The 26,719-nt window shown below is 40.8% G+C and overlaps 1 protein-coding gene across 1 annotated transcript in view; it reads right to left on the bottom strand.

The window, feature by feature from the left end:
* Positions 1-25,044, bottom strand: part of fign (fidgetin) — a 36,626-nt gene extending 11,582 nt beyond the window's left edge. Inside the window, exons 1-2 of the mRNA XM_080786120.1 lie at positions 24,910-25,044; positions 24,046-24,080 (exon numbers count right to left, since the gene is read on the bottom strand). Coding sequence (XP_080642246.1) covers positions 24,046-24,070 — 25 coding nt within the window. The 5' untranslated portion in view covers positions 24,071-24,080; positions 24,910-25,044. The remainder of the gene's footprint in view (positions 1-24,045; positions 24,081-24,909) is intronic.
* Positions 25,045-26,719: the final 1,675 nt, after the last annotated feature.

Genomic DNA, 26,719 nt, shown 5'->3' with positions numbered 1-26,719 from the left:
GGCAGGGCGCCATTTAACCCCTCATTTAGTAAAGATATGCTTATCTCAGTCTGTCTTTTCCAGGGCTCCTGCCCATACATTCCACAGTCTGACCAGCCGTGGCAGCATATTTAACGCACATCTCCACAGAGCACAGAAGTCTGCCCAGCATAGTCCATTCTAATTAGTGCCAGGCCGATGTATCGGTCATGGCGATATATCTGTGCAACAGTGACATTTGGTGGTGAAAATATGCTATTTCCATGCTCAGACCCAGGAACTCATCCAGTGACACATTAGCTGTCTATAGGAGTGGTTGCACCACTCGAAAATGCAGTAACACACACACACACACACACACACACACACACACACACATGAACACACACACATGAATTAGAAAAGCATTGGGGGTTTATCATTCAGGATCAAATTTTAATGCGTCGTTTAATCTTCAGCAAGTGTTGTGCGACATGGCAGAAATGCGGCTAAACTTTTTTGATGACACATGAATTAGGTTTCAGTCAATCCACCTAGACTGAGCACACACTTATCTTTATCGTAGTAGGACTGTCAGTCTCTTTGTAATCTAGTAATATTCATAATGCCATTTTGAGGGTAGACATTGTGGGAGACACACAGCCAGTACTAGTGACAGATCTGTAATCATTTCAATCCGGTAAACATAGTTTATTTGTTTAAAAGACACTCTCTCTTCCCATGATGCAACATGCCTGTCTCTCAGCTTCCCCTGGAAACACTTTTACCTACAGAACATTCTAGGGGGAATAGAGTAGGGGGGAAAGCCAAGCGTCTAGCATTGGCATTTGCACAGATGTGCATTGTGTGTGCCTGCTTAAATAAACACCACTTTTTCTACCTCAATATATACTTAAACCTTGAACAACTTGCGATGCCGCAGTCCACAAGGAGAAATGCTTAAGTTAAAATGATGTATTGTATACTGCAGACGGGAGTGTTTAGCAGACTGCCATAGGCAAGCTAGATGTTCATCTATTAACACGCTGCCATTTCCTTTTACTGTACATTACTGCAACAAATTACACCGTTTCTATTAGCCTACACCTTTACACCATTGTAACTGTAATTATTTTGTCAAATGGAAAAAAGATGGCAAACACAAATGTATAAATAATAAATATTGTTAAACATAAAAATAAATGTTTGCGATTCATTTATACTAGGAAACATGATGGCTTATTCTTTCCCAAGTGCCATTAACAGACATCAAGACTCATTCACCTTCGCTTTGAACATTCATCCAATACGATGAAATGTGCTAATTATTGCTAAGTTACAATACTCATTGTGGAGCAATTACAGTACATATCACAATAGCATAGCTCTCTGCAACCAAGTGGCTGTCAAGCATAGAACATTCAACACATTCCAAGGTCTACACTAGTATAAATTATACCGTATATGTACAGCATGAGCACATATATTGTATGAGCCTTACCTAGAAAAGAACAAATTCTAAAGCTACACAAACAAGCTAAATATATCTTTTGTTATGAACAGAAATTAAAAAGAAAACGTTCCTCTATGGAATTCAAGATACATACTGCACGCACGCACACACACGCACACACACACACACACACACAGTCACGTACACACAATGATGCATTTATATAGCGCCATTATCCAAGGCACTTTACATAGATTGTGCATTACATTCACACACTGATGGCGGCGTAAACCATGCGGGCACCAACCAACACATCAGGAGCAATTAGACTTGCTCAAGGACACTTCGACACTATAACTCTGGGGGAGCCCCGGTTCGAACTGGCAACCTTGCGGTTACCATCCAGCCACTATACCCCACCGCCACCGCCCACACACACACACACACACACACACACACACACACACACACACACACACACACACACACACACACACACACACACACACACACACACACACACACACACACACACACACACACACACACACACACACACACACACACACACACACACACACACACACACACACACACACACACACACACACACACTTTTATTCATATCCTTGTCAAAAGCAACTTTTCTTCACTTGTTTTGCCATTTGGGGCCAGTTCTACCCTAACCCTGAAAACAAACACACGCGCGCACACGCACACACACACACACAGTCTGTGACAGCTAAATATAAAATGTTCTCTTTCACTCAGTTCATTCCGTTAAATGCACCATTATGGGATAATACCCTGTCATAAATCCACTACCAAAGCCTGTGCAATCACATCTCATGGACCTGTGAGCACTTTTACATTCCCTCCCAATTCCCAATTCATATTTATGTAATGTATATACTGTAGTATATTTACCATGGTTATTGGGCAGTTCACCTCACTTCAGACCCTACGGCACCTCAAAAGAACAATGATTTCTATTATTTTGTGCAACAGTAGTAGTCATGGACTCATGGACGTGCTATCACTGGGAAGCTGCAAATGAATTTCATGTTTTGCTAGTCAGTGTACATATAATTTCCGTTCCCTGAAAACTAAAACTAGTTTTAGCAATACATGGCTGACTGTTATGGCCCCAGTCTGGATGTTGAAAAATCTCTCCACCATGGGCACATCGGTTTTTCTTTTTATACAAATATATTGTAAAACAAATTCTATTTAAAAAATAACTCAAATGGTAAATGGAGCATTACACATTGCCTTATCTAAAATGTGTTACAGTGCGATTACAATCACCGATTCACACACACACACACACACACACACACACACACACACACACACACACACACACACACACACACACACACACACACACACACACACACACACACACACACACACGAGGGAGGAGAGCTTGTACAGTACAGTGCAGTACAGCACCATTTACTTCACATGCGTGAGATTTTAGAAAAGCCTTTATCTGGACTTCCGCTGGAAGAGGACCGTAACGGACCTTACTTAGGGAAGGCATGGTCTCACTGAAAATGTATTTCTTTTTTTGCGCAAGCACAGAGAAAACCTCCTTGTTTATCAACGATTGGGGGGGCCGATCATACTGAATAAAAATATTCTGTGACTACTTGAAAGTAGGGGTGGGACGATGTATTAGGCCCTCGATAATAATATCACGATATTCGATATTGCGATATTCAACGTATTGCAAGAGATTTCATCAACGATATATCACGATATCGTGCAACAATCTGGAATTATCGATATGGCGATATATCGCGATCCATCCACCCCATCTAATATCGTTCCACCCCTACTTCAAAGGTAAGGAAAAACAAATAATTGCTGGCAGTGCATGGATTATTTATGCATTTACTCTGGCAGTAAATTAGTTAAAGTCCAGATGTCAACAATATGACTGTTGTGAATTAAAACAGATAACATCTTTTTTAATGATTTTCAAATTGGATTTGAATTAAGAAATATATAATAAATTGTAATCGAATCGTGACCCTAAGAATCGGAATCGAATCGGAAAACAGCAGAAGATCCCCAGCTCTAGTGGTTCAATGTATTGCTCAAGGGCACTTGTAACCCAGGGGAGCTGTGGATCAAACCCGGGAAACTTCTCATTCCCAAGTGGCCACTCTACCTCCATTGAAGGGTGTTACAATAGAATTATAATTGCAATTTATACATACTGCCTTTCAAACTGCACATAATCAGCAGCACCATATACTTAGATGGTGTACAATGCAGATAAGAAATGTCAAGTTCACTTGAGACATTTATAATGTTTCTGCATCCCCCAAACTGTAGATTTAATATCATATTATCTGATTCTTATGGCTCATGGCGAACTGGAAAAGTCATGGGAATTGATTTTATATATGGTGTGAATGTTTTGTGTATTTGACATGCACTATGAAAGCAACCTCAATTATACTGCTAGTGACATTTTAACAATGCAATTTCATCATGATATATTTTGGTTCATCAAAGATATCGGTCAAAGTGTCACATTTCTTGCTGGGAATTGTTGTTTAGCTTAGTTTGCCATGTTAAGTTGTCTTAATGCAATTGTTTTGTTTACCACATACTGTACAGTCACTGAAAAGTTTACTTGTTTTAATGAGACATGTCTGAGTAAAATCTTTAAGACAGAGAACAAAGTATCTTTTCAATTTAATTATTCTGAGGCAGAGTGCCTGACATCAGTATCTCCACCTTTTCATCTATGCTATAATGCATCTATTTTTAAATGATTAATTTCATCCTTCTCGGCATACAGTCTCATGGTACAATAATTCAAAGAACCCTGTAGCCTACTCAATCCCTCACAATGATGTGATGGTGCTGACTAATACTATAATAGTACAGTGAGTAACACACTATATAGACAGTACACACTATACACAGTATCAGTACTGTATATGCCATGCTGATGACATCATGGATCTTCAGTACAGGGCATAAAAGGGTCCTTCTAGACCAATTATCTTTGCCAAAAACGGCCAATCTACAAGTTTCCAATGTGTCACAACACTTGCGAGCTTGTAAATCTGCTATTTACAGTACACTGCATGTTAACCACCGGGATAGGGATGCTATGATCCAGGTATCAAACTAATCAAGAATATATAAATATATTTTTTAATCAAGAATAGTGGTGCATTATTATTTTTTCATTTTATATTACTTACTTACTCATTTATCTGTCAATGATATTCTGAAGTAATGTCAAATACAAATGCCTAATAAAAACAGTATTAAAACAAAAAGAATAGTTGTGCATATCAAATATTTCATGTTAATGCATACACATAAACAGCATTGTCTCCAATTCTCTCCAAGATGGATATACTCACTTTCTGATTACACATACAACTAATTATGAAAGGAAAGTTTTGAGTGTGTCCAACTCCATTCACAGGCTTTACCTTTATTGTTATTTAATCAATATTCATTCATCAAAAGCACTGGCTATCAATTCTCATATTCAAACTAATTCTAATGTGCATGTGAGTAATGTAACTGCTTTAGAAAACAACCACCTTGTCGTTTGCAACAGTGACTTAAACATAGAAATACTGTAGTAAACAGGAGACATGATTTGGTAAACAATACTTGATTCCATCAATTATCAGGTGTGATCCATGGTCACAGTATTTTTGGGAGATTTACAGACCTGAAATGTTGTCAACATTCAACACTACACACTACAGTACACACACTACACAGTACAATATTGTGAATAGAACTATTCACAAGGACAAGGAGAGATGTTCCCTTTCTCCCCAAACCGACAATCAGGGTTGAACATGTAGACTATTAACTTTGCACATTGCCCAGTGCCCACATTAAATATAGCTTACAAAACACTAATCACTAATACTAATAGAGCTGTGATGATTTGGACGTGAATTTATCTGCAGATACACAAGCATTATCAAACCTTGTATCAATCTGAGTACTCGCATTCATATTCACATAATCTACTGTAGTGTATGGACATTACATGTACAGTAGCTCAATAACAGCTTGTCCACGGTCCATATGGCTGATATCCGTTATGACAAAGGACTGTGATTAATAATGATTATTGTTGTACAATACAGTAGTGCACTGCTGCAGGACATTTCTCGTTTTAATGGCTTGAAGGACACATTATGAATGTCCTGAAGAGCGTAAATGAATCATCACAATAAAAGGGCCTGGTATATTATACTGTACCCCTCATCCCAGTTTGCCTGCAGCTGCTGTCGATATGGATTTATTGGCTTACTTTGCAAGTGTCTCAATAGTGGATTGTGAATTAAAGAGCGTCTTTCTCCAGTTCTGTCTCAACATTCTGAAAGGTTTCATTATGTTAACTTAAAGGAGAAACAATTTAATTAAACCATACAATATGTTTCCTGCAGCTGACGTTCGTGTTAAATGTAAAATTAAAACTCCAACAAGATGCCAGTGTGGAGACAACGCTGTTGATGATAATTTCCGCCAAGGCGGAAGGCTGAGAGGTGGAGGTCATGTTTTCACCACCTGTGTGTCTGTCTGTGACTCTTGGCTGCATGGTTCCAGAGTTAATGTCGCAAACCGCTGGACAGATTGGCGGGAGCCGGGAGACATTTCATTCAGGCAGCCAAGCAGGCAAAGAAATACTTTCAAATCAGCATCATGGCAGTGCTATTCCAGTTATGATTTCGGCCATGGTGTTCGCGTTATCCAAATATTTTCTCTTGCGTCAAAGAAATCTAGTTCGACAGAACAAACTAGATTTTCCACCGTTAAACTTTTAGTTTTTTTCTAAACGCTTTCAGGTACTACTCATATTTGGTTAGATTTCGACGTACAGAAGTCGCTACACATTAATATTATGTGACCGATGAACATCTATCATTACAATTTTTGAGGGGCGCTAGCCTCTCCTATATTCAGCTATTAGGGTAAAATCTCGTCCTACACAAACATTAAATTCCCATTGACAATGAATGGATAACTTTACGTCATAGTGTCTGAGCAAATAGGCAGTGTCTATTTTACATCATGATGATGTACGATGTTAAGAGCGCCCCTCACTTCACACGGTGTGATTTTTCATATTACATTCTGATTGGCTATGATGGCCTTCCAAGGCTTGCGGGAGAGCCTATTTGAATAAAATATGCCAAAAATGACCATCTGATTCTGATCAACCCCGAATTTGAATCGCTCATCATCATCATTCTTCGACCGCGGTTGAGATTGTGGATTTCACAATATTACGCCAGACTTCCCGGTCCTTCATTGCCATCCCCAGTTACTGCTTACTGATGCCTGTGTCCCTAGCAATGACATCAGGGAACGACAATTTTCTACCTCTGGTCTGCTTTGAGACAGGACTCCAGAGAAGAAGGGAAGATATAACCTCATTGTCAGCTCTGTAGCAGTGGCCGGCAAACTGTGTTCTTCTGGACTAGTGAAGAAACACAGGGAAGGTTGCCGTATATTAGATCAGTCGATGGGTGGCTCTTCCAAGAGAGATTTTGCACTCTCATTAGAAGGCGGGTGTAAGTGCCATCCAACCGTTTCTCTTGTTTCTTTGAAAGTGTCCATGTCTCGGAGCCATAGAGTAGAATCGGCTCAACGGTCGTCCTAAATATTTTTATCTTTATTTTTATATTTTATGAATCGCTCGTTGAGGGCCCTCTAAATAACGCAGGGCCAAAAGTGATTGCACTTAGTCCCATAGCCTGGGGCAGCACAAATGCTACAAAAGAAAGCAAATGAGGTACCAATTATCTCGGAATGTGACAATGAGTGTCTCACAAGGTTTGGATACTTGCCTGTCATTGATTTTTTTTTATAGTGGGAGGGGCATATTCCTTACAGAAAATATATCCTGAACGCTGCACGGAATGGCTGCATGACACTGAGCTGGACGACGATACACAAAAGAAGGGTCCCGACGGCTGAAATCCACATAACCTGGCAACCCAGTCGGGGTAAATATGCGCTCTGCGGAGCGCCCCTTTCTAGTTTGAATAATTCATCCACAATGTAATGAGAAGGTGCAAATGTTTACACTCAAGTCAACAGGACCATGCTATAGATGTGACCATGTGCAAATGTAACCGCTACATCTCCAGAGGAAGTAAGTAGAAATATACATGTATACGTGTACTGTACTGTTTCACAATATGTGCATGTTAAATTGAATGTTCAGTCTTCTCTTACATTGTACTGCTGCACCCCTAATGGTGTTATAACTGTTTAACTGCAACATCTGTGCTACAGAGGTAATGTACAGCCATGGTATAACTGGGGTACAAGTACAACTGCAGTATAAGTGGTATAATGAGATCCCTACTGAGATGGTCAAGGGAAACCTATCTGGGGCTGAACAACAGACAGTATAATAATAACATATTGATCTGTCATTTGTAAACAAACTCACTGGAGCTTATAAGCTACAGATGTCTCTTAGGCTATAGAGAGCTCCGCTCAATACAGCTGAACATACGGCAAAAGATGACTATTCTGGTGCACTGTAAAATGACACAAAGGACACACATTTCTTGGATTGTTACACACTGAATGTGTTCATGTCCCCGTAGCCTTTTGGCCAGAGTGGATGATGATACATTCAAGTGTATTGGTTACGGGGGGAACGTGTCTTGTATGTATTCCTCATTTTCTCCTGTAATACAGTAAACGATGAGGATGAGAGTTATTCTGAGTCATCATCGTTCAGTCTCAGTGATGCTCATTAAACCATGACTCTTGAGGCCAAGAGGACCCGAACACAACCTCTTCCAGTACTGATTGATTGATTGGTTTTATTTGGTGATAACAGAGCACTTTCCGGCATACAAGTCAGCATCAGCAAGAATGAAAACACAAGAAAGCCTTTCGGCAACAGACAAAAAAACACTAAACAACATGACAAGACATCACAACAACAATACCTAAATAACTATAGGCTACAGCAGTGCCCAAGGGAAAGAAAAAGACAAAAACAAATAACTGTAAAAATGCCCATTTCTGCAGCCACCTTTTAAAAGCTGCTAGCCTGAATAGAGCTAACGCACATGCTAAACATACTACTACACAGCCCTTCTACAGACTGTAGAAGAAACAGTTACACTAAACTGGCTCAAAAACACTGATTAATTATCAAATGGTGTCTTAGTTAAAAGAACAGCCATTAAACGGTTAAGCTGCTTAGTGAAACTTGGATGACCATAGACCACTTGCGCTGTAGTAGACACTACAGTCAGTGGTTCTGAAAGCCTCCACAAACTCTGCAGGAGGACAGCTCCTCAACCTCTCAAGGGATCACTTACTCACTTCAAAAGAGAAGAGGAAAGTACTGTGACCTTGTTCCATGAAGACTCATTGACCAAAACCCTCTCTCTCACCAGCATACAGTATCCATTCCCAAAAGTCCTGTTCCTCCCCGAGGATGGCTCCAATGAAGACACACACGAACTGGGGGCCGGGGTGGCAGGGGGTGAACAACTGGGGGCCGGGGTGGCGGGGGGTGAATGCACGTGGATTCCAGGCTCTTATCACATTTATCATTTATCTGATTTTTACTGTGCAGCAGAAGTTTAATGGCACCAGGAGGCACTCATCTGATTTACAAACCAATAGGCCAAGCCCCATTGGAAATTAAGAGATTACCTTGTTCACTGGTCCGATTCACAACTGTGATTACAACCCATTTCCAACCATTAGACTTTACAGCCTTCTGAAACTGTGTGAAAGGAAATCCTTGGTAGTGATAATCTTTTTCCTTTACAATGTCATATTGGCAAGGGACAACAAAGCAACATGAATACGTGTGTGAATCTTTGCTCACAGTGGACTGCTTCTGCAACAACCTATTTCACAGACAAATAATGCCTTCACAATACGGCTCTGCTCCAGGTCCAAAACAACTTGTTTGTTTTGTATAGGCTACACAAAAGAAATGTCAATTTCTCTACAACCATTTCTGCAAAAAACAGAAAACAGCAATCCATACTACAAAACTGATGTATGATTAAAAACGATTTGATCAAAAAACAGAAGCCGTACTCATACAGTAACATCATTTGAGTATTGACGATCCCCCCCCCCCCCCCCCCCCCCACCCCCATGGCAGAAACTTTGGGGGTCGATGTTTGAATTTCATAATGTTTCTGTGTTGCCAGAGCAGCAGCAGTGGGCTGATTCTCTGCTAAGTGCTTGGCAAACACAAACACACTTCAAGACTAAAGCATGCCTCTGGTCAGCAGATCCGTTATCGTTCCTCTCCTCAACAGACCATTCCTATACAGATGCTGCTGTAACACAATACTGCCAACTCATCTTTCCTCGGCCACGACAGCACTCGCCTGATATCCTAAGTGAGCCTTCCACTCCGACTCTAACCAAAGAAAAGCTCTGTCAACTTTCATTTTCCCTCGAGTCTCCACAGAAGTCACAGAAAATCCTTTAAATTTCGTTTCATTTGTTTAAATGGCTATTTGACCCTCAGTTGTACAGTCATCCAATGAAAAGTACAGGAATGTAAGGTGAGGTTCAAAAGTGAAATTTGTTATTTTTGGACAGTGAAAGTCACAGACCTCCAGCCAGTTCTGCAATACCCTTTGTGTCCGTCTGTCTGCCTGTGTCCTTTTTACTGTACGTCAATATATTAAAGATCTCTGCATCTGTCTGTCCTTGTCCGTTTATGCGTATGTATGACGATCCCTGATGTCATCAGTATTGTACCCATATCCCATATGTGGCCATATCTGTCAGATCGGAGGTTCTGGACAACCGCCTATGCCCAGGTTTGACGCCTGGCAACGCATTTCCTCTCGTCCGCTGCCATATGCACGGCGAGTTTGAAGTAAATCTAGTATTGTATAGTATATAATACTAATAATACATTAATATAATGTATAGTGTAGTAAATGGGTATTAGTCGGATCGGTGGTTCTGGACAACTGCCTATCCGACGCGACACCAGTCACCGCACTCATCTGTAGGTCGGCTGGTTCTTGAGATACGTGAACTGAAAACGTAGACACATGCACAGACACACTCACACATTTTGTGCATTTTTAATAGGATTACAAGTTTCACAGCACTAATTGAAAATATCTGATTGAAAAGGGGGAGGGGGAAATGGGAAAGATGCCAAAAGCCAGCAACAAACTGTTCCCTGACACACTCTGAAGCATTCTGCAGAAGCTATCGACTGCTGGTCTCAAGGAAGGTCACTTCTCCAACACAGGCCAGACAAAAGGGGAAATGAGACAACTGAAACAATCTTAGGTCAATATGAAATAGAAATCGCCCAGCTATACTGTAATAAAGTTACTGAAGTGAAGTAGAGAAACCATAAAGGAGAACTTTTACAAGGAAAGAGCTGTCTAGGAGATTGTTTCTCATACTGGCAAACAATGGCTTGAAAGTGTTACCATGCGTGTTGGGTTAGGGTTACCACGAAACTGGATTATTAAAGGAGAAATCCAGACCAAAACACTTGGCCATGAATCAGCCTATACTCCTGTCCCAACATACATGTTGGCCTTGAATTGTTTCCTAGATGCCCCCTGTTCTCCATTTTCTCTAGCCCTCCCACAGTAAAAATGCAGCTAGAATGGTAAGCTAGTTGTCTTCATTATAATGTGGGTATTTTAGTAGCTCCAAACCTTGTTTTTTTTCACAAATGGTCTATAAATAGTGTCCTGGTACTCACACATGCACCGTTTGTCACCTTCGAGCTGCCGCTCATACAGAACCCAGAGGTATGTAGAGTTTTCAACGGGCCTGGAAATTAAGGCCCGGTCCGGACTCTGATCTTACTTCCACTTTGTAAGTCACTCTGGATAAGCATGTCTGCTAAATACCTAAATTGTGGATTAGGGACGGACATCTTGGCATTTGTTGGTAAACAAACCCATTTAAATGCGCTAATAACCGTAGCCTGCTGTTGAGGTTGAGGATTATTAAAACAAATAAGATTGCATTGCACAGCCCGAGTCTTGACATACCAACTGCATCATTGTATTATACTCAAAAGGTACAGTACTTGAACGCAGTGAGTGGGCAAGCCAACTACCTTGGTACAAGCCTAAGGCAAACATTGTTCAAATAAAATTAAACAGTCATCTGTTAAACAAGTCATCTGGAAATGTTTTCCACTGCCTTGTGGTTTCCTAATTGTCTCTTTACCAGGTACGGCTTCAGCGCAAAGCGTTTTTTGTTTATTTCTAAAGCCAAGCCCTTCAGAAGGAAAGTGAAACTATATTGGTTAAAATAAAAGGTTTAAAAGGTTAAAGCTCTATATTCTGATAGTAACCATTGTTTGTTCAGTAACAGGGGTCTCCTTGATATCTCTAATTCCAGCTTTTTACTAGACAAATTTAATTCAATCAGGAGAGAACTAATTTTACAATTTAAAGTGTAAAATGTGTCTGCTAATTTATTCATGTCATCATTTCAAATGTCATTTATTTATACTGTATCCTGTATGTTATTTCTCATGAAAATACAGGGACACACTTGAACATTATTATTATTATTGAACACAGATCAGGATAGGTTAGCGAGTGCCATCTAGGGTGCGTTCGGAAATGCGCAACGGGAATGTGGTCAGTTTGTTGAGTGTGGTGACGTCACAGAGTGCGTTCAGTGTGCCTTATTTACAAACGAGTCACGACCACAGCTGTGACGCAATCACACCGATTCACACTGGACAACCCCAGCTTCAGGGTAGGGTCGCTCAGTGTGGGCACTCGGCACACCAGGTGCGCAGCGCACTGGATTTTCGAACGACAACGCACCGAGTGCACTGAATAAACAAATGACTAGAGCACACCAGTACCAAAAACCAAGAAAAGGGTCAAAAGTCGTCTTTGGCAGTGTGGGCTTGTTAAAAAAAAAGTCATCATTGACTCTCCCAACCCTAGATAGAAAACTAAACAAATTAGATTCAATTGTATGTTTGACAATCTCGTAATCCGTGATAAGCTATTAAACTGCACTACACCAGCACAGTGTGAAAATGTTTTCCTTCTTCTAAGTCATTAAGTCGTCAACAAACATACATAACTGCCCATCATCAAAGTAACTAGGGTTACACAATGGTCCTTGAACCTTAATAGATTCAAGCTTTGCCAGCCAAAGTCCCACAAAATGTAACGTTATTCAGATTTTCTGAATATCCCATATTGTGTACCGTCCTCATAGTAACAGCTACATTGAAACAACTCATAGTAACAGCTACATAGAAACACCTCATAGTAACAGCTACATAGAAACAACTCATGGTAACAGCTACATAGAAACAACTCATGGTAACAGCTACATAGAAACAACTCATAGTAACAGCTACATAGAAACAACTCATAGTAACAGCTACATAGAAACAACTCATAGTAACAGCTACATAGAAACAACTCATAGTAACAGCTACATAGAAACAACTCATAGGAACAGCTACATAGAAACAACTCATGGTAACAGCTACATTGAAACAACTCATGGTAACAGCTACATAGAAACAACTCATAGTAACAGCTACATAGAAACAACTCATGGTAACAGCTACATAGAAACAACAATAGCACTCTGAACCTGGCTGGCATGAGAGAAGGGCAGGCCGCCTAACTAACGGCTCAGTGATTTGAAGGAAATGAAGCAAGAAGGAAAGAAAGGCAGCGGAGTGCAAATCATTCCAGTGCATTCCTTAATACATGGGGAGCATGAATAACAAATTATCAATAATATGTTAAAGGTTGGGTAACTGGTATTTCTTTGGTTAAAACAAATGTTTTTGTTAAAATGTTAAAGCGCTAAATTCTGAGCGAAATCGTTCGTATTATAGTGTCTGTTCAGTAACAGGGGTCTGCCCAGCTCTTATAAATACATAGAAAATACATTTTAAGGTGGGTTGCCAATTTCATCCAATCAGGAGAGAGTACCCATTTTATTATAGTGTTTATTTTCATTTTGTCTGTCTCATCCAATTTCACTTGATTATCCTGTATTCCTATTATTATTATACATTTAAAAAACTAAACAAAAACAACATAATTTGACACAAAAAAAGACCACACTCCATTAAGCAGACCTCAGTATGCAGTTCTTTATGCTGTTTAAGGTAACAATTGTTTTGCATTGTTCAGCATTTGCTTGTTCAGGGTTCAACCAATTAAAAGCTAATTAATTAGGCACAGTTCTATTAAGAAACAAATCCCACTCATCAATATACACAACCTAGGGTCACCCCACTGCTCAAATGTGAATTGGCTTTTTGAATCACGTGAACTGAAGAATAGCACAACAGTACAATGCACAGTTCGGCACGGTTTTTCAACAGACAGAGCAGGAACTCATCAGTTGAGATAGATTTTGTTTCCCATGATGGTTAGAATGTGAACAGGAAGCATAGCCTAGTCATACAGCGCGCTGTCACATGGTCAAGGAAAGGACAAGGCTTTGAAAGTCACAAATACCAGAAGCCCCCACACAGACAGATCCTACAGAAAGCCTGATGGTGTACGTGGTTACATTTGTACATTGTCAAGAATTACAAATGGATAAGTTAACACTAGAGCGTTTGCAGTTTGTATAAGCAATAACTAATTCTGATTCCAGTGATCAAATGCAGAACAAGTTGTCCATGCAAAATGACAATGTGCCATCTAATTAACACTATAGCATTGAACTGCTCTCTGTCCCTCTTTGTTATGGTCATTCAAGTCTGTGCATTAAAGCTGTAGTACAATCATACTATTATTATTACTCTGTATCCTAATGGCGATACAAACAACACAATATTTACCAGATAGTCCACTCACGACTGTATAATTGGTTGCCTCATTAAAAACTATAGAAAAGTGTGTTCCTCTGAGCGTATTATGCACACCAGGCCTACCCAGGGCCCGCAACGTTTTTAAGGCAGTCATAGCCAATTGGAATGGAATCTCGCACATCTTGATCACATGACTCCAGAGAAAATATATACCAATTTGTGTGAGTTTTGGAGGAGTTAGCAAAAAGTGTGTTCTGAAGAAAATGTGAAATGGGCGGAAACTGTAGTCTGGCACAAATAGCCTATTATGTGGAGTTACGTCATGATCCGCGGAATCCAGGGAAAGAAAGGTTCTGATTGCATGATCTACAGCAGTGATTCTCAACCTATGGTACGCGTACTTAACGACCCCTTTGGTGGTACGCAGAATCTTCCCCAAAATGTAAAAGGTGGGGGTGGGGAGGTGGGCGAGTAGCACGTAGTCGCGTTCCTGTTACTTATTTAAATACGCTGTGAGTCGGCGCAGACAAAACATGATGCGGTGAACACTTATAATGTGGGACATTCCCGGCATTAATATTAATATTATTAATTATATACATAGAGCCAACGTCAATGCGCGCGAGTCCGTCCCCCCGTCCCCTCTCCTCCTCCGCTGGGTATAGTTTGTCCAGCGGCTGTGTTGCGCATCGCACTATGGTGCTATATAAAGAACGAGGTGTCTCCGGAAAATATCAACTTTCTGTGTGTTCATTCAACGTGTACAGAAACTGTACACGTTGCACAGTACAACAACAACAAGATACAGGATTCTACTTTAGCTGTAGTAACATATTAGCTACAATAGAGCCACGGCGACTACATCTCTCGTATTGTGCAACAGATTCCCTACGTTCAATGATCCTTATGGAAATGATGTGCTTAACTGGAAATGATGCGCTTAAAAAAAAACACACAAGTGTATTCACCACTATTGGTTGAAGTTCTATTTTAGTTTACTGAGGCTGGCCATTCGGGCATTGCTGCTGAATAGGGGAAGGAGAGCAATGATGCCTGAAATAAGCAATATAAAAGAGCCATTCTACGGTTTATTCCCTCTATTTTGTCTCTTGTACAGGTTGTGTGCATAATGTTTAACAAATCGGCTTCTGGCGGACCGCAAGCTCCCTTGATGAATAGTCGGCAGCCAAGAGCTAGATTTCTAAGTATACTACTGTGGATCACTCTGTGCAAGCAAGGCAATTCACACAGCCTTGTTCATTTGGGTATGCATGAAATAACAATAACCTAGTGGGAGCATTGCGAGTTTCAAACACTTGGGGTCAACTACACAAGCAGATTCCACATGTGCAGCCTGTGGCCACTGAGGTCTGGAATCCACCTCCTTTCTGACTGGGTGACGTTGCACGTTCTATTTCCAGACCGAGGGTTGAAGTGAGGCTGCAGGGTGTGTAACACTGACCTGCATGACCTGTGGCCTAGAAAAGCTGCCTGGAGCGCTGCACACTAAAAACCCTGCACTCCTTTGCGATGGCCTTTCAAAGGGAAAGGGAACCTTTACACATAGCATGTGTCTTTTCATGCCAAATGATTTGCATCCTGTTTTTTATTCATATCTTTGACTTGTTGTCAATGTATTCGGTGCCGTTGTGAAGCCCCGTGCTCTCTCTCTCTCTCTCCCTCAGAAGTCTCAAGTGGAGGAGGAGAAGGGGAGGGCGAAGAGGCAAAACTGCTTTACTTTCAGGCCCAGCGTCTACAGGCTGCATGTCTCCAGTCATCTGTCACTAGTTTACATACATACAATGACACTTCCTCTCTCCGTGGGAACCCGTTGTCACCACTTGGCCGCCAGCAGAGGCTGACTGGGTGCTGGATGGGTCTCCCCCAGGTACCTCTAGGGAGCCACATTAGGCCACCATGACAGACTGACAGGCGCACGCACGCACGCACCACACACACACACACACACACACACACACACACACACACTCTCTCTCTTCATCCCTTGTCCAAGCACTCACTTCACCGACAGCACGCTGGCCCACATCCTCCCAAGGCATGGCAGACTTTGCATAAAGACTTTGCTCTACATAAATTTTTTCAGACACAAAATTATTTCTCACCCCTCTAGCCTCTCCATGCTACAGTACATGGAAGTTTTGGAATGAATAATGGAAACAACAGAGCTGAGGGCTCATGGGATCCATTTAAAGATGTGGGAGAGAGGAGATGCAGTCAGAGTTTGGACTGCAGAAACATCATGTGCCAAGTACATGAATCTACTATTGTTCTGTGTAATGCAGAAATATACTTGCAATAAACAGCGTGTGAGTAACGGCCCCATTAAATGGCTAATAACGTAATTTTAATGCATTTTCCTTTAAATCGTGGTAGCATAACAGTCAAAGTGTTAATAAAAATAAAAATGCAATTATACTATACACATGCAAGGAAACAAAATCTCTGTCAGTGGATGAGTCATCAGAGCCAGAATTCATATAGTTCAGTGAAAGAAAAACGGTGTGATAACTGTTAACTGTAAACCACTTGTTTCTGCAAAGGGTGACATTTTTTTGTGTGCTGAATTATATACATTTTAAGACTAATGTTGGGAACAGAACCAAAACGGATCTATTCTAACTCTCTTTTTGAGAGCAAGAGATTGCAAAAATAGTTTGATCTCCTTTTGTTATTTAAGCAAGATTGTTTAAGCAATGTTGAGCTTTTCTCAGCCAAACGTTGATTTGGAATTTCCACCTAATCTCCCAAGATTCCGAGACAGTGAAAGAGAGCATGGAACGGTGCTCTGTAACAGCTATTTTAGACCATGCAAAGTCAACATGACTCCCTGAGGTGATTTCCTGATAATGAACACAAAAGAAGTGTCAGCCCTCATAAAGCTCCAAGATGATGCTGAACTCCTGAGCACTCTTGCTGCACTCCATTTTTTTCCTGATTTAAATTAATCTAATTCCATGTGGACTCAAGAAGGACTGTCAAATAGGCCACACGCAAAACAAGACTCGCAATGACTATTCATTTTACAACGGACACGCAGCACCTGAAGTGGTTGTCTGGAACAAAACATTTAAGAGAAACATAATAATTTGCGAATTCAATAATAGCCCAATCACAAAGTTTTGTTTTGTTTTTGTTATAGTACCACAAATATATCTCTTCCTGCATATGGTATCTGTATGTGGATCAAGTCATAGGTTAATCTCGATTCCTGAAGTGTAACTCAAGGAAGCAAAGGTTATCTGTGGGTCCGTACGTCTAACAGGCACAGCCCCCCTGCAGCACGGGAAAGCCAGATAAGATAATAACAGTACACAGCATCATTAGCAAGCCTTCCTACAGTATGTGCAGTAGCTCTGCTTTCACCTCTGCACTGGCCGGTGGTGTGTTCACATCACATTGTCACACCAGACACCCGCAGCCTTTGCCAGTTGCCGCAGCCTGACACCTTATACCTCCCGTGGCAGTACGTACACCAGCCCGCCTTCCCCTCCTATCCGCTTCTTCTCCTCCTCTTCCCCCTTTCCTCTCCGTAAAGGCAGACCTCAACCCACACTCTCCCGTCCCAGGCACTCAGGTTCCCTCTGCCAGCGCTTGGCACGCTGCCAACCTGTCAGCCGCCGCGACTCTGTGGAGGATGAATGAATCATTGGGAACTTAGAGGGACGCACTGATAGCTCGCATCTCCTCTGATCATCTTTCTAATTAAGATCTGACTTCCTTTATGCCATCTTTAGTGGAACATCAAAATATCAATTTGAGACAATTAGCGGTGGATGTGATGACTCTATTCATCATCCCAGAAGGATTTCCAAGACAAGAGAAACCAGCCAAAACATTGACTTTCATATTCAAGCACATCCGTGTGCGCTCTTGAATATTAATGTCGAATTTTCATTCAGACATTTAAAACATTAATTATGACTCTATCATGCTGTCATTAATCCAAAACGCTGCACATTATGCAGTGACTCTACAAGTGAAAATTTGTTACGGTAATTTCACTCCAGAATAGCAGCTATATTTTTTATGAACAAATAAATAATAACACAAAATCTGTTCTCAGTTCGTACATAGCCATAGAATGTTCTCTGGTGATTGACTATTTCTTATTAACAACTAACACTGATGTTACTGGATAAAGAGAGGCAAGAATCAAGGCAAACTGGATAGAAACAAACTATACAATATATTTCTTTTAATTTACAAATGAGCTGGCAAAGGCAGCCAAGCTAAATAGCCTTCATGAAGTGTTTTTAAGTGCAGACTTGTTGAATGCATCCTCTTTGAATCTACGAATGAGTGGTGGCCTCGATTGCCATTGTTACACAGACGCTGTTTTGTGGAATTTCAACACAGATGAATATTGCTGTGAATGAAGTTTGCTCGCATCCTCTTGTGAGGGGCTTTCTGCTCTCACGCAATACAAAACTCCCAACAGCATGCAATAAAACACCTTGGACTCAAGACAGAGGAGAAAATAAACATACCACTCCTCTCCAAGGTTGTCCAATGATAAGCAACAGTACACAAGCACACAATGATGGTCTCAAGCACTTTGAAAGTGCCCGCCACACAAGAACGAAAGTCATGAAATTGTAGATTTTGTTAAACACAGTCCTTGAGAGTCAGATAGTTTGCTGCGCAGAAATAACAGTGGGTGTACAACTCTCTGGCCACAGCCACATATTAAAAGAACTGGGGAAACGTTCAGCCAAGGACATTGCTTTAGATGGATTATACGTGTGTGTGTGTGTGTGTGTGTGTGTGTGTGTGTGTGTATATATATATATATATATATATATATATATATATATATATAGTATACTCATTACTGGTTGTTGCATTCTGATACTGTTGGTTGTTTGACAATTATTTCGCTTAGCCTATGAATCAACATCGCTAGCATAAATAGCAGAATTATTATTTATGTTAATTGGGTACAGTATAATAAGCATGATAAAAAGTACAGTTCACATAAACAGTTTGAAAAGTGTTCATGTATAACTAATAAAGTGTACAAATGTAACCAAATGGACCCTTGCGGGTCCAAATTGACCCATTTGGTTATATCTGTACACTCTCAGAGTTACAATAACACACAGTGCATGGATGTTGATATTTTAATAGACAACATTTTGCATGGTGGATCACCGATATCACACAACCCCCGCAGTCGGACGAGTCCTCCTCGAGGCTTGAAATCACACACAGTGGCTACTGGCCATTAGAAATCAAAAGTTTAGTATGTCTAATTAAAATGTAAACAGTGTAATGAGGACATCAGTGATTTAGGCAAATGTCTCTCTCCGCCAGCCACTAGGGGTATGATAATTACTGAAGCAAATCCATGAATGCACATGAATCTCCTACAAGTCCAGATTAAAAGCCTTAGCGCTAAACCTAGTTTAGTACACCTGGGGATTGTCTATTCTAGCCAATCCCCAGTAGGCACTGAGCTGCCTCCTCTCCTTATGAGTGCAGAGACAGCCCGTGTGAAGGAGATGAAACAAAGCCTCTGCTTCAGTGTGTAGGAAATGACAAGAACAAGGGGCTTTAAGGCAAAAAAGCCATGCTCTGTGTAAATGATATGCATGGCATGTATGGCTTGAATTAACCACCCTTGTTACATGACTTGTGAAAGTGATTCAGTTTTAATCGGTCATTTAGCTAGCAAAATGGCCCATAAGCGCCGTAAAGCACATAATGCATTGGGGGTATAAAACAATAATAGCATTAGGCCTACTGATACAGTATATTTATGTGAATTTGTGAATATAAGAATATATTATTTTTCTAAAAAAAAAAAGACAAGTAGAGAGACAAACACACGCACGCAGGTGCATGCATACACACAAACCCACAGGCACAAAAGCTGTGTACACACACACACACACACACACACACACACACACACACACACACAATATAGTGTTAGATGCTAGAACCATATATTTATGGTCTTTCTAGCAAATTAACACACACATGAGGCAGAATATCTAGAAGTACAGGCCAAATCAACCACTAAACCCGTTTGGTGGATGGTTTCATGCAGCATTAAACTGATACTTAATATAGTCTACTAAATGAAACAGTGAGTAGCCCATTTTGTCCAAATTAGAGAGAAAACATAACAGCCCTGCAGGCACGAGATAGATGAAGGGTACAGCCAATGGTGAACACATAGAAAATGTCTATGCCATATGCTGTCACTCAACAAACACACACACACACACACACACACACACACACACACACACACACACACACACACACACAGCAGACAGTCGCTGTGTCTAAATGAGACAGTACAGGGAGGGGAGGGGAGAGAAAGGGGGCGGATGTCAAGGATTTGCGGTCCTTCATCTTTGCAGTAGAGCAAACACGTCCCTCAGTACAGCAACAGACAGCTGCCTCCACTTTCTAACGCAACCCAACTTAGATCACTGGGAGAATTGTCAGCGTGGAGAGAAACACACAAAGATAACATAGCAAGCTGCCATGAGGGGGAAGAAAGGGATGTGGATGGGGGGGGGGGAAGAGAGTGGGGGGGGGAGAGGTAGGGACAGAGATATGGGGGATACTCTGGAATCCTCTAGAAAGCGATGGGATTTTTTTTCCCCCCCTGTCCTATTTGCATGAGTCTTATACTCCCATGGGGGCTCCATTGCTTTTCAGATGAAAAACTGAAAAGACAACACTTAACATTGTTTGCTTAAAGATGAAACCCCAGTACTGATTTCAACAGTGTACTACAGCAGACAAGAGGCTGCGTGGGATTTGTTGCAGTCACTGACAAATGGATCCGTCGGTACAGATGAACATTTCATCAATTTACAAAAGCCCTGCAGACTTCCCAGGGGGTGTTTACATGGAGGCAACGCAAGTTAGTCGGGAGCCGACTTTAATTGTCACCATTAGCGTACGTATAAAAACTGCCAGTCTTATTCATATACGGTCTCCCTCAGGTAATGGCTCTAGTCACGTAGTCAGCTGCTATCAATTTTAGCCCTCTTTCTTACAATACTGCTCACTTTAGCTCACAGAGAGGAACTGCATTTAAACTGAGCATTAGCTTAAAAAGTAAATAAATCAAAATAAAAAGACTAGAGCCCAATACAAAGAATACGTTTAGAATCATGTCCTTCAACATCATTTTATTATTGTAATTTTGTCTTTTGGATTTTGCATCCTTGAATGACCTGCATGTGACTTCCCAATTCCGGTCCACATTTATTTTTAGTACATATAGTACCGTTGGTCCTGCATGTAAAGAATCCTTTACTATATGAACCATTTTCCGGAAAGCAAAATTAATTGATATTGTGTAGGAGAATGTCCATGGAGAGAATAGACACAACCTACTGAAATAGCTTTTTGCCCCAGAAAAAATACAACATAATCGTTCAAATCTTCAAAAGTATTTTTAGCATCTGCATCAATTACAAACTATGAAGTATATATAAAATGACTGCATAACTTTGTTTTGTATAGGATCAGGTGTATGGAATTGTGCACTTCTGCATCAACTGCAGAGTATTACGCTGACTCTTAAATAGTCAACATGCATGACATTTTGATAAAGAGGATGTTGAAGGGGGGCAGTGTCTGTCATCAATTTCAACGCAGGGATCCATGTCAGCGAACAGCTTAGATTGCTATCATACGTGCTGCTCTATCAGAAATAAACAGAGCTGTCAACTCCTTTACATGCACACAGGAGTCTGGGGTTAAGTGAGGACCTCCTAACACCCAGTGCTGCGACTACACTCACAGGATTTCATCTCAGCTACCTTTCCTCGGACACTCCAAATCTAGTGTCTAAAATGTAACAATGGATGAGATGTGTTGTGACAAATGCAGCAGCAGCCAGCAACACAATTGTTTGTTTTTGTTGTTTTTTTGTCACGCAGTTGCCGTAGAATGTAGACCAGGATAACACAGCCTATTGCAATTACACTGTTTATCCCAACCTTAGGCTTCTTCTGGAAATAATGAGGTAAGAAATGTGGCGCTGTGAGAATATGTTCTAACTAATGTGCAAGAGTAACTGTTCAAAATCTCTTTGGTGATTTATGCAGCCAAAAGTAAAAGCATCTGGAAATGTCACAGAATATTTCAGGATTCATGTATGGATGTGTTAATGCTTTGTTTCTTTATACAATAATTGATGCATTATTTTGGCATTCTAAATACACCCTGTACTCTTTCAGAGATGTTGTTTTTTGCAGCTACGAAGCACCACATATGCATGATGTGTGTGTGTGTGTGTGTGTGTGTGTGTGTGGGGGGGGGGGGGGGGGGGGGGGGGGCAGCAGATATAATACATATGATCTGAACAACATAGGCCTAGTTAATGCCCACTTTCACGAAAACACATTACGGCCAAACACTCCAACATAATGAAAATGGTAGCGATGTACACCTTTTCCTACTGAGTGATGGATGCTCAATGCTGTAATTTCTGAAGAGGAATGAAAACATACTTCAGCTCGCTGTTGATTATGTTAATTCCCTCTCGTGGCAAAACATGCAAATGAAATGTGTGGACACAATCAAGTAAACTGTTGCTTCGAGGAGCAAAAGGTTCAATAAGGACAAAGTCTTTGCAAAAGAGAGATAGTGCAATACTTGTCCTTCACCTCTCCTCACTTTTTTTTATCAATAAAGGGAGATTTGTACTTAGTTGTTGCACGCCGGTGTTGCAGATCTACAATCTCACAATACACCACACTGTGACACACTGTGACACGCTGTGCGCTTGAAGATCTACTATTTTCGGTAAGTAAATATAAATCAGGGGTAACAGTGATGCTAGGTTTATTTACTGACTGACTTCTCAAATAATATCATAATGGAAGTTAACAAAAAAATAAAAAATAAGAGAAATATGAAGCAAATCTGTGTGTAATTATCGTACAATGATCCTCGTGACGTAAATAACTTAACCAAAATGAGGGGAATCATCATGACACACTTTGGAAAAATAGAATTGAAGTAAACACCATTACGTGAGCAAATTCAAAAGTTTTGTTGTTGTTGTTGTTGTTGTTGTAAGATCCAATAACCGGCAACATAAAACATTACATGCCTTTCACTATTTGTATAGACTAAGATACACTATGTAAAGCTGCATTACTGAGGGTCACACTGTCATCATACATTCATTCACCAGTTGCCACTTCGCCATATTATAGTGATAACACTAGGTATAGGTCATTGTTACAATGTAATTATGGCTCTTAAAATTAGGAATTAAAAACAAAATGCAACAATTCTAAGATGCACTATAGCCATACCATTTTCATTATAATATCTTTAAGTTATAACAAGACAGAATGCTATTGGTTTCGTACATTGCAGCCTATATAATCGTTAGAGCCTAAGTTATCACCACACATTAAGGCTCATTTTACATTTGGAATTACAATATTTTTTTATGTATTCACATAAGTGTTATTTTAAGCATGCTAAAAGATGCAAAGAAAAACCAACAGTTGAACTGTACACAGACTAATGAAATCCAGCAAATGGGTCACTAAATAAATGAAAACAGACCCTTTAACCTACACAAACCATGCTACCACCACAATTAGGATAATCAGCATTTTGAACATGATTGTGAGATTGCATAAATCACATTTAAAAATACACCACCCACATTACATGTATAAGCATTCTGTAGTCAAGCTATGGTAATTAAATTCTTAAAGCTTCGAGTAAAACTTTTGCAGATGAACCGCATGCATACAGAAACTGCACCATTAATAAAATATATAGTAATATAATAGTAATAATCACAAAATAGACATACCATAAATACCGGTGCTAGTGATCATGTCTTCAAGCCTAAAAACAAGAGAGGAAAACAGCAGAATCGGAATTTTCACGAGGAGGAATTCCAAAGGTTGCTTCTCATTTCAGGCACTTTTCCCCTGCTATCGAATTTCACAGCTTTAAAACGTATAGGTTCTTATTCGTCGGGTATGCATTTGCACCTTATGCAATATAAAATCCAATTAAGCAAAAGCGCAAAACCATGCAGACAACTCTGACTTCGAGCATGCTTATAGATATAGAGACGTAAAGCCACGAGCAGCACGACTCAGCCTGTCACTTCGCCTGAGTTGAAACTGGAGAATAGGAAGCATGTGAGCGAGCTGACATAAAACACACACATTCTCTTGCAGCCCATTAGAGGAAGAGAGGCTAAAGCAGCATGATGCCCCCTTTACTTTTAAAATAGATTACATGCCAGCAGTTGTCCCACTAAGAGCGCGATGACAACCCATCTATTAACCTGCCGCCTGCGGCTATCTATCGCGGCAATTGTATTCGGACTGACATGCATAAACTTCCCATTGCAACAAAGTTACTTGCAGAGACAGATCGTAACCCTATTTAACATGTTCATCAAATCGTCGCTAGCAAAACATCAAGTGCAAAGTGCGCCTATTTCCGATCAAACTTCGCTGTCTTTATAGCGAAATAAAATATTTGTGTCTCAGCAAATTATCTTTGCAAATTATGTTTAATGATTACCTAGTAGACACTGCAGTTCTGTGATGCGCGAGGTCGGTTCAGCCAGGGAGCGTATCCATAAGCGGCTGTTCTTGCGGCTTCGAATCTTTTTAATTGTTAATATCTCTGTGCTCTAAATATACATCGCAAGACGTACCTGTATATGTGACAGGGCAGCTTCAGGGTTTATAGTAACATCGATCCAGTGAGTATGCTGATGAATGGCTTGCGAGGGTTAAGCGCGGCTGCTCGCGATTTGAAACCATTCCAAGTTAGTGAGGGGAAGACTGACCACAGCCTGCTCTGCCATGTTGGAATTCCAAACCCTGGACAGCTGCTCTGCTGACTGAAGGCAACATGCTGCGCACTGCGCATGTACTGTGGTGGAGGAGCCAAATTCAAAGCCAATTAACTTAAAATCCGCCCTCTCAACCACTTTCAACCAGGCATCCTTATTTTGCGAGCATATATCATTAAAATACATTTTCTCCCAAAATGTTTAAAATACCAACTCTACAAGGTCACAAATTAATGCGTTCTTGTTCTTGTATAAGTGTGTGTGTGTGTGTGTGTGTGTGTGTGTGTGTGTGTGTGTGTGTGTGTGTGTGTGTGTGTTTCAGCACACAATACAGTCTCATAGGACATTTTAGCATAATCTATATTACTTTTTTTTCTTCTTTTTTAATTTAGTTTGTCTACCACCTTGGATATATCTAGATTTTCTTTTCATCCTGCATGCATTTTTCAATGTATAGCCGCAGACATAATACAGTGGGGCTGTGCTTCATCACCTCTATTATTCTCATAGCCTTGAAGTCAGGAAGTGATGTCTACTCCATGGGGTATTGCTACACTGGACCCAGTTTAGACACACGAGGACTGGCACCAGAAGTTGTTCCACAATGTCATCTCATCCATTCCCAAGGCCCTCCTAGTGATGTATCGATTCAGCCTTCAGTAGTGCTCAGTCCCAAGACTGCACCCATGCCAATTTGATCAGCATGAGCTCCTCAGGTAAATGGAGTAGCCCAGAACTTAATTTATACTCCATCGTACATTACAAGGGTGTCACTTGCCAAATAGAACATGATCTACATACAATTTAGGCATTTAGCAGACGCTCTTACAGTAAGCAAGAACATCCATCCATGCAGCCATCCATCTTTAACCGCTTATCCATAGTCGGGTCGCATGGGCAACAGCTCCACCATAGAGCTGCAGATTTCCCTTCCCAGAGCAACAAACTTCCTCCTGTGGGATCCCGAGGCGTTCCAAGGCCAGTGAGTGGATGTAATCCCTCCATCTCATCATTGGTCTGCCCGGGGGTCTCCTCGCAGTGAGACGTGCCTCGAGGACCACCTAAGCTGGCTCCTTCGTGACTGAACTTCCCACCCTATCTTTAAGGGAGATGCCGGCCACTCGAAGAAAACTCATTTTGGCCGCTTGTATTCGTGACCTTATTCTTTCGGTCATGACCCACACTTCATGACCATACTGTAGGTGAGATAGGAACGAACATAGCACGGTATGCAGAGAGCTTTGCGTTTTGGCTCAGCTCTCTTTTCGTCACAACAGTGCGGTACAGCGACTGCAATACCGCCCCTGCTGCTCTGATTGATGAGTAAGCAAGAGCAACACATGGTAATACATCAAATACATAAAAAAAATAGTCATCAAGAATCATAAGTAAGCCAAGAACCTAACATCCGTCTAACAGTGGAATATATACAATGAAACTATGCGTACGTCTACATAAAATGCTATTACATAAGTTGAGCCTTTGTATATGCCTGTAAGGTCGTCGAAGCTAGGGAAAGTGCTACGGCAAGTGCTACGGGCTAAGATGGAGTCTGAAGAGGCAGGTGTTCAGACTACGGCAGAAGATTGGGAGTGATAACAACCCATCATGATGCGACACACTGTCATTGCTATTGTCATTTGTCACTGCTGCTGGCATTCATGTTGTA

The sequence above is a fragment of the Protomyctophum bolini genome (assembly GCF_963924005.1).
Source record: "Protomyctophum bolini genome assembly, chromosome: 16".
NCBI lineage: Eukaryota > Metazoa > Chordata > Actinopteri > Myctophiformes > Myctophidae > Protomyctophum > Protomyctophum bolini.
Note: the sequence above shows the minus strand (reverse complement) of the source record. Positions and strands in the feature narration are given on the sequence as shown.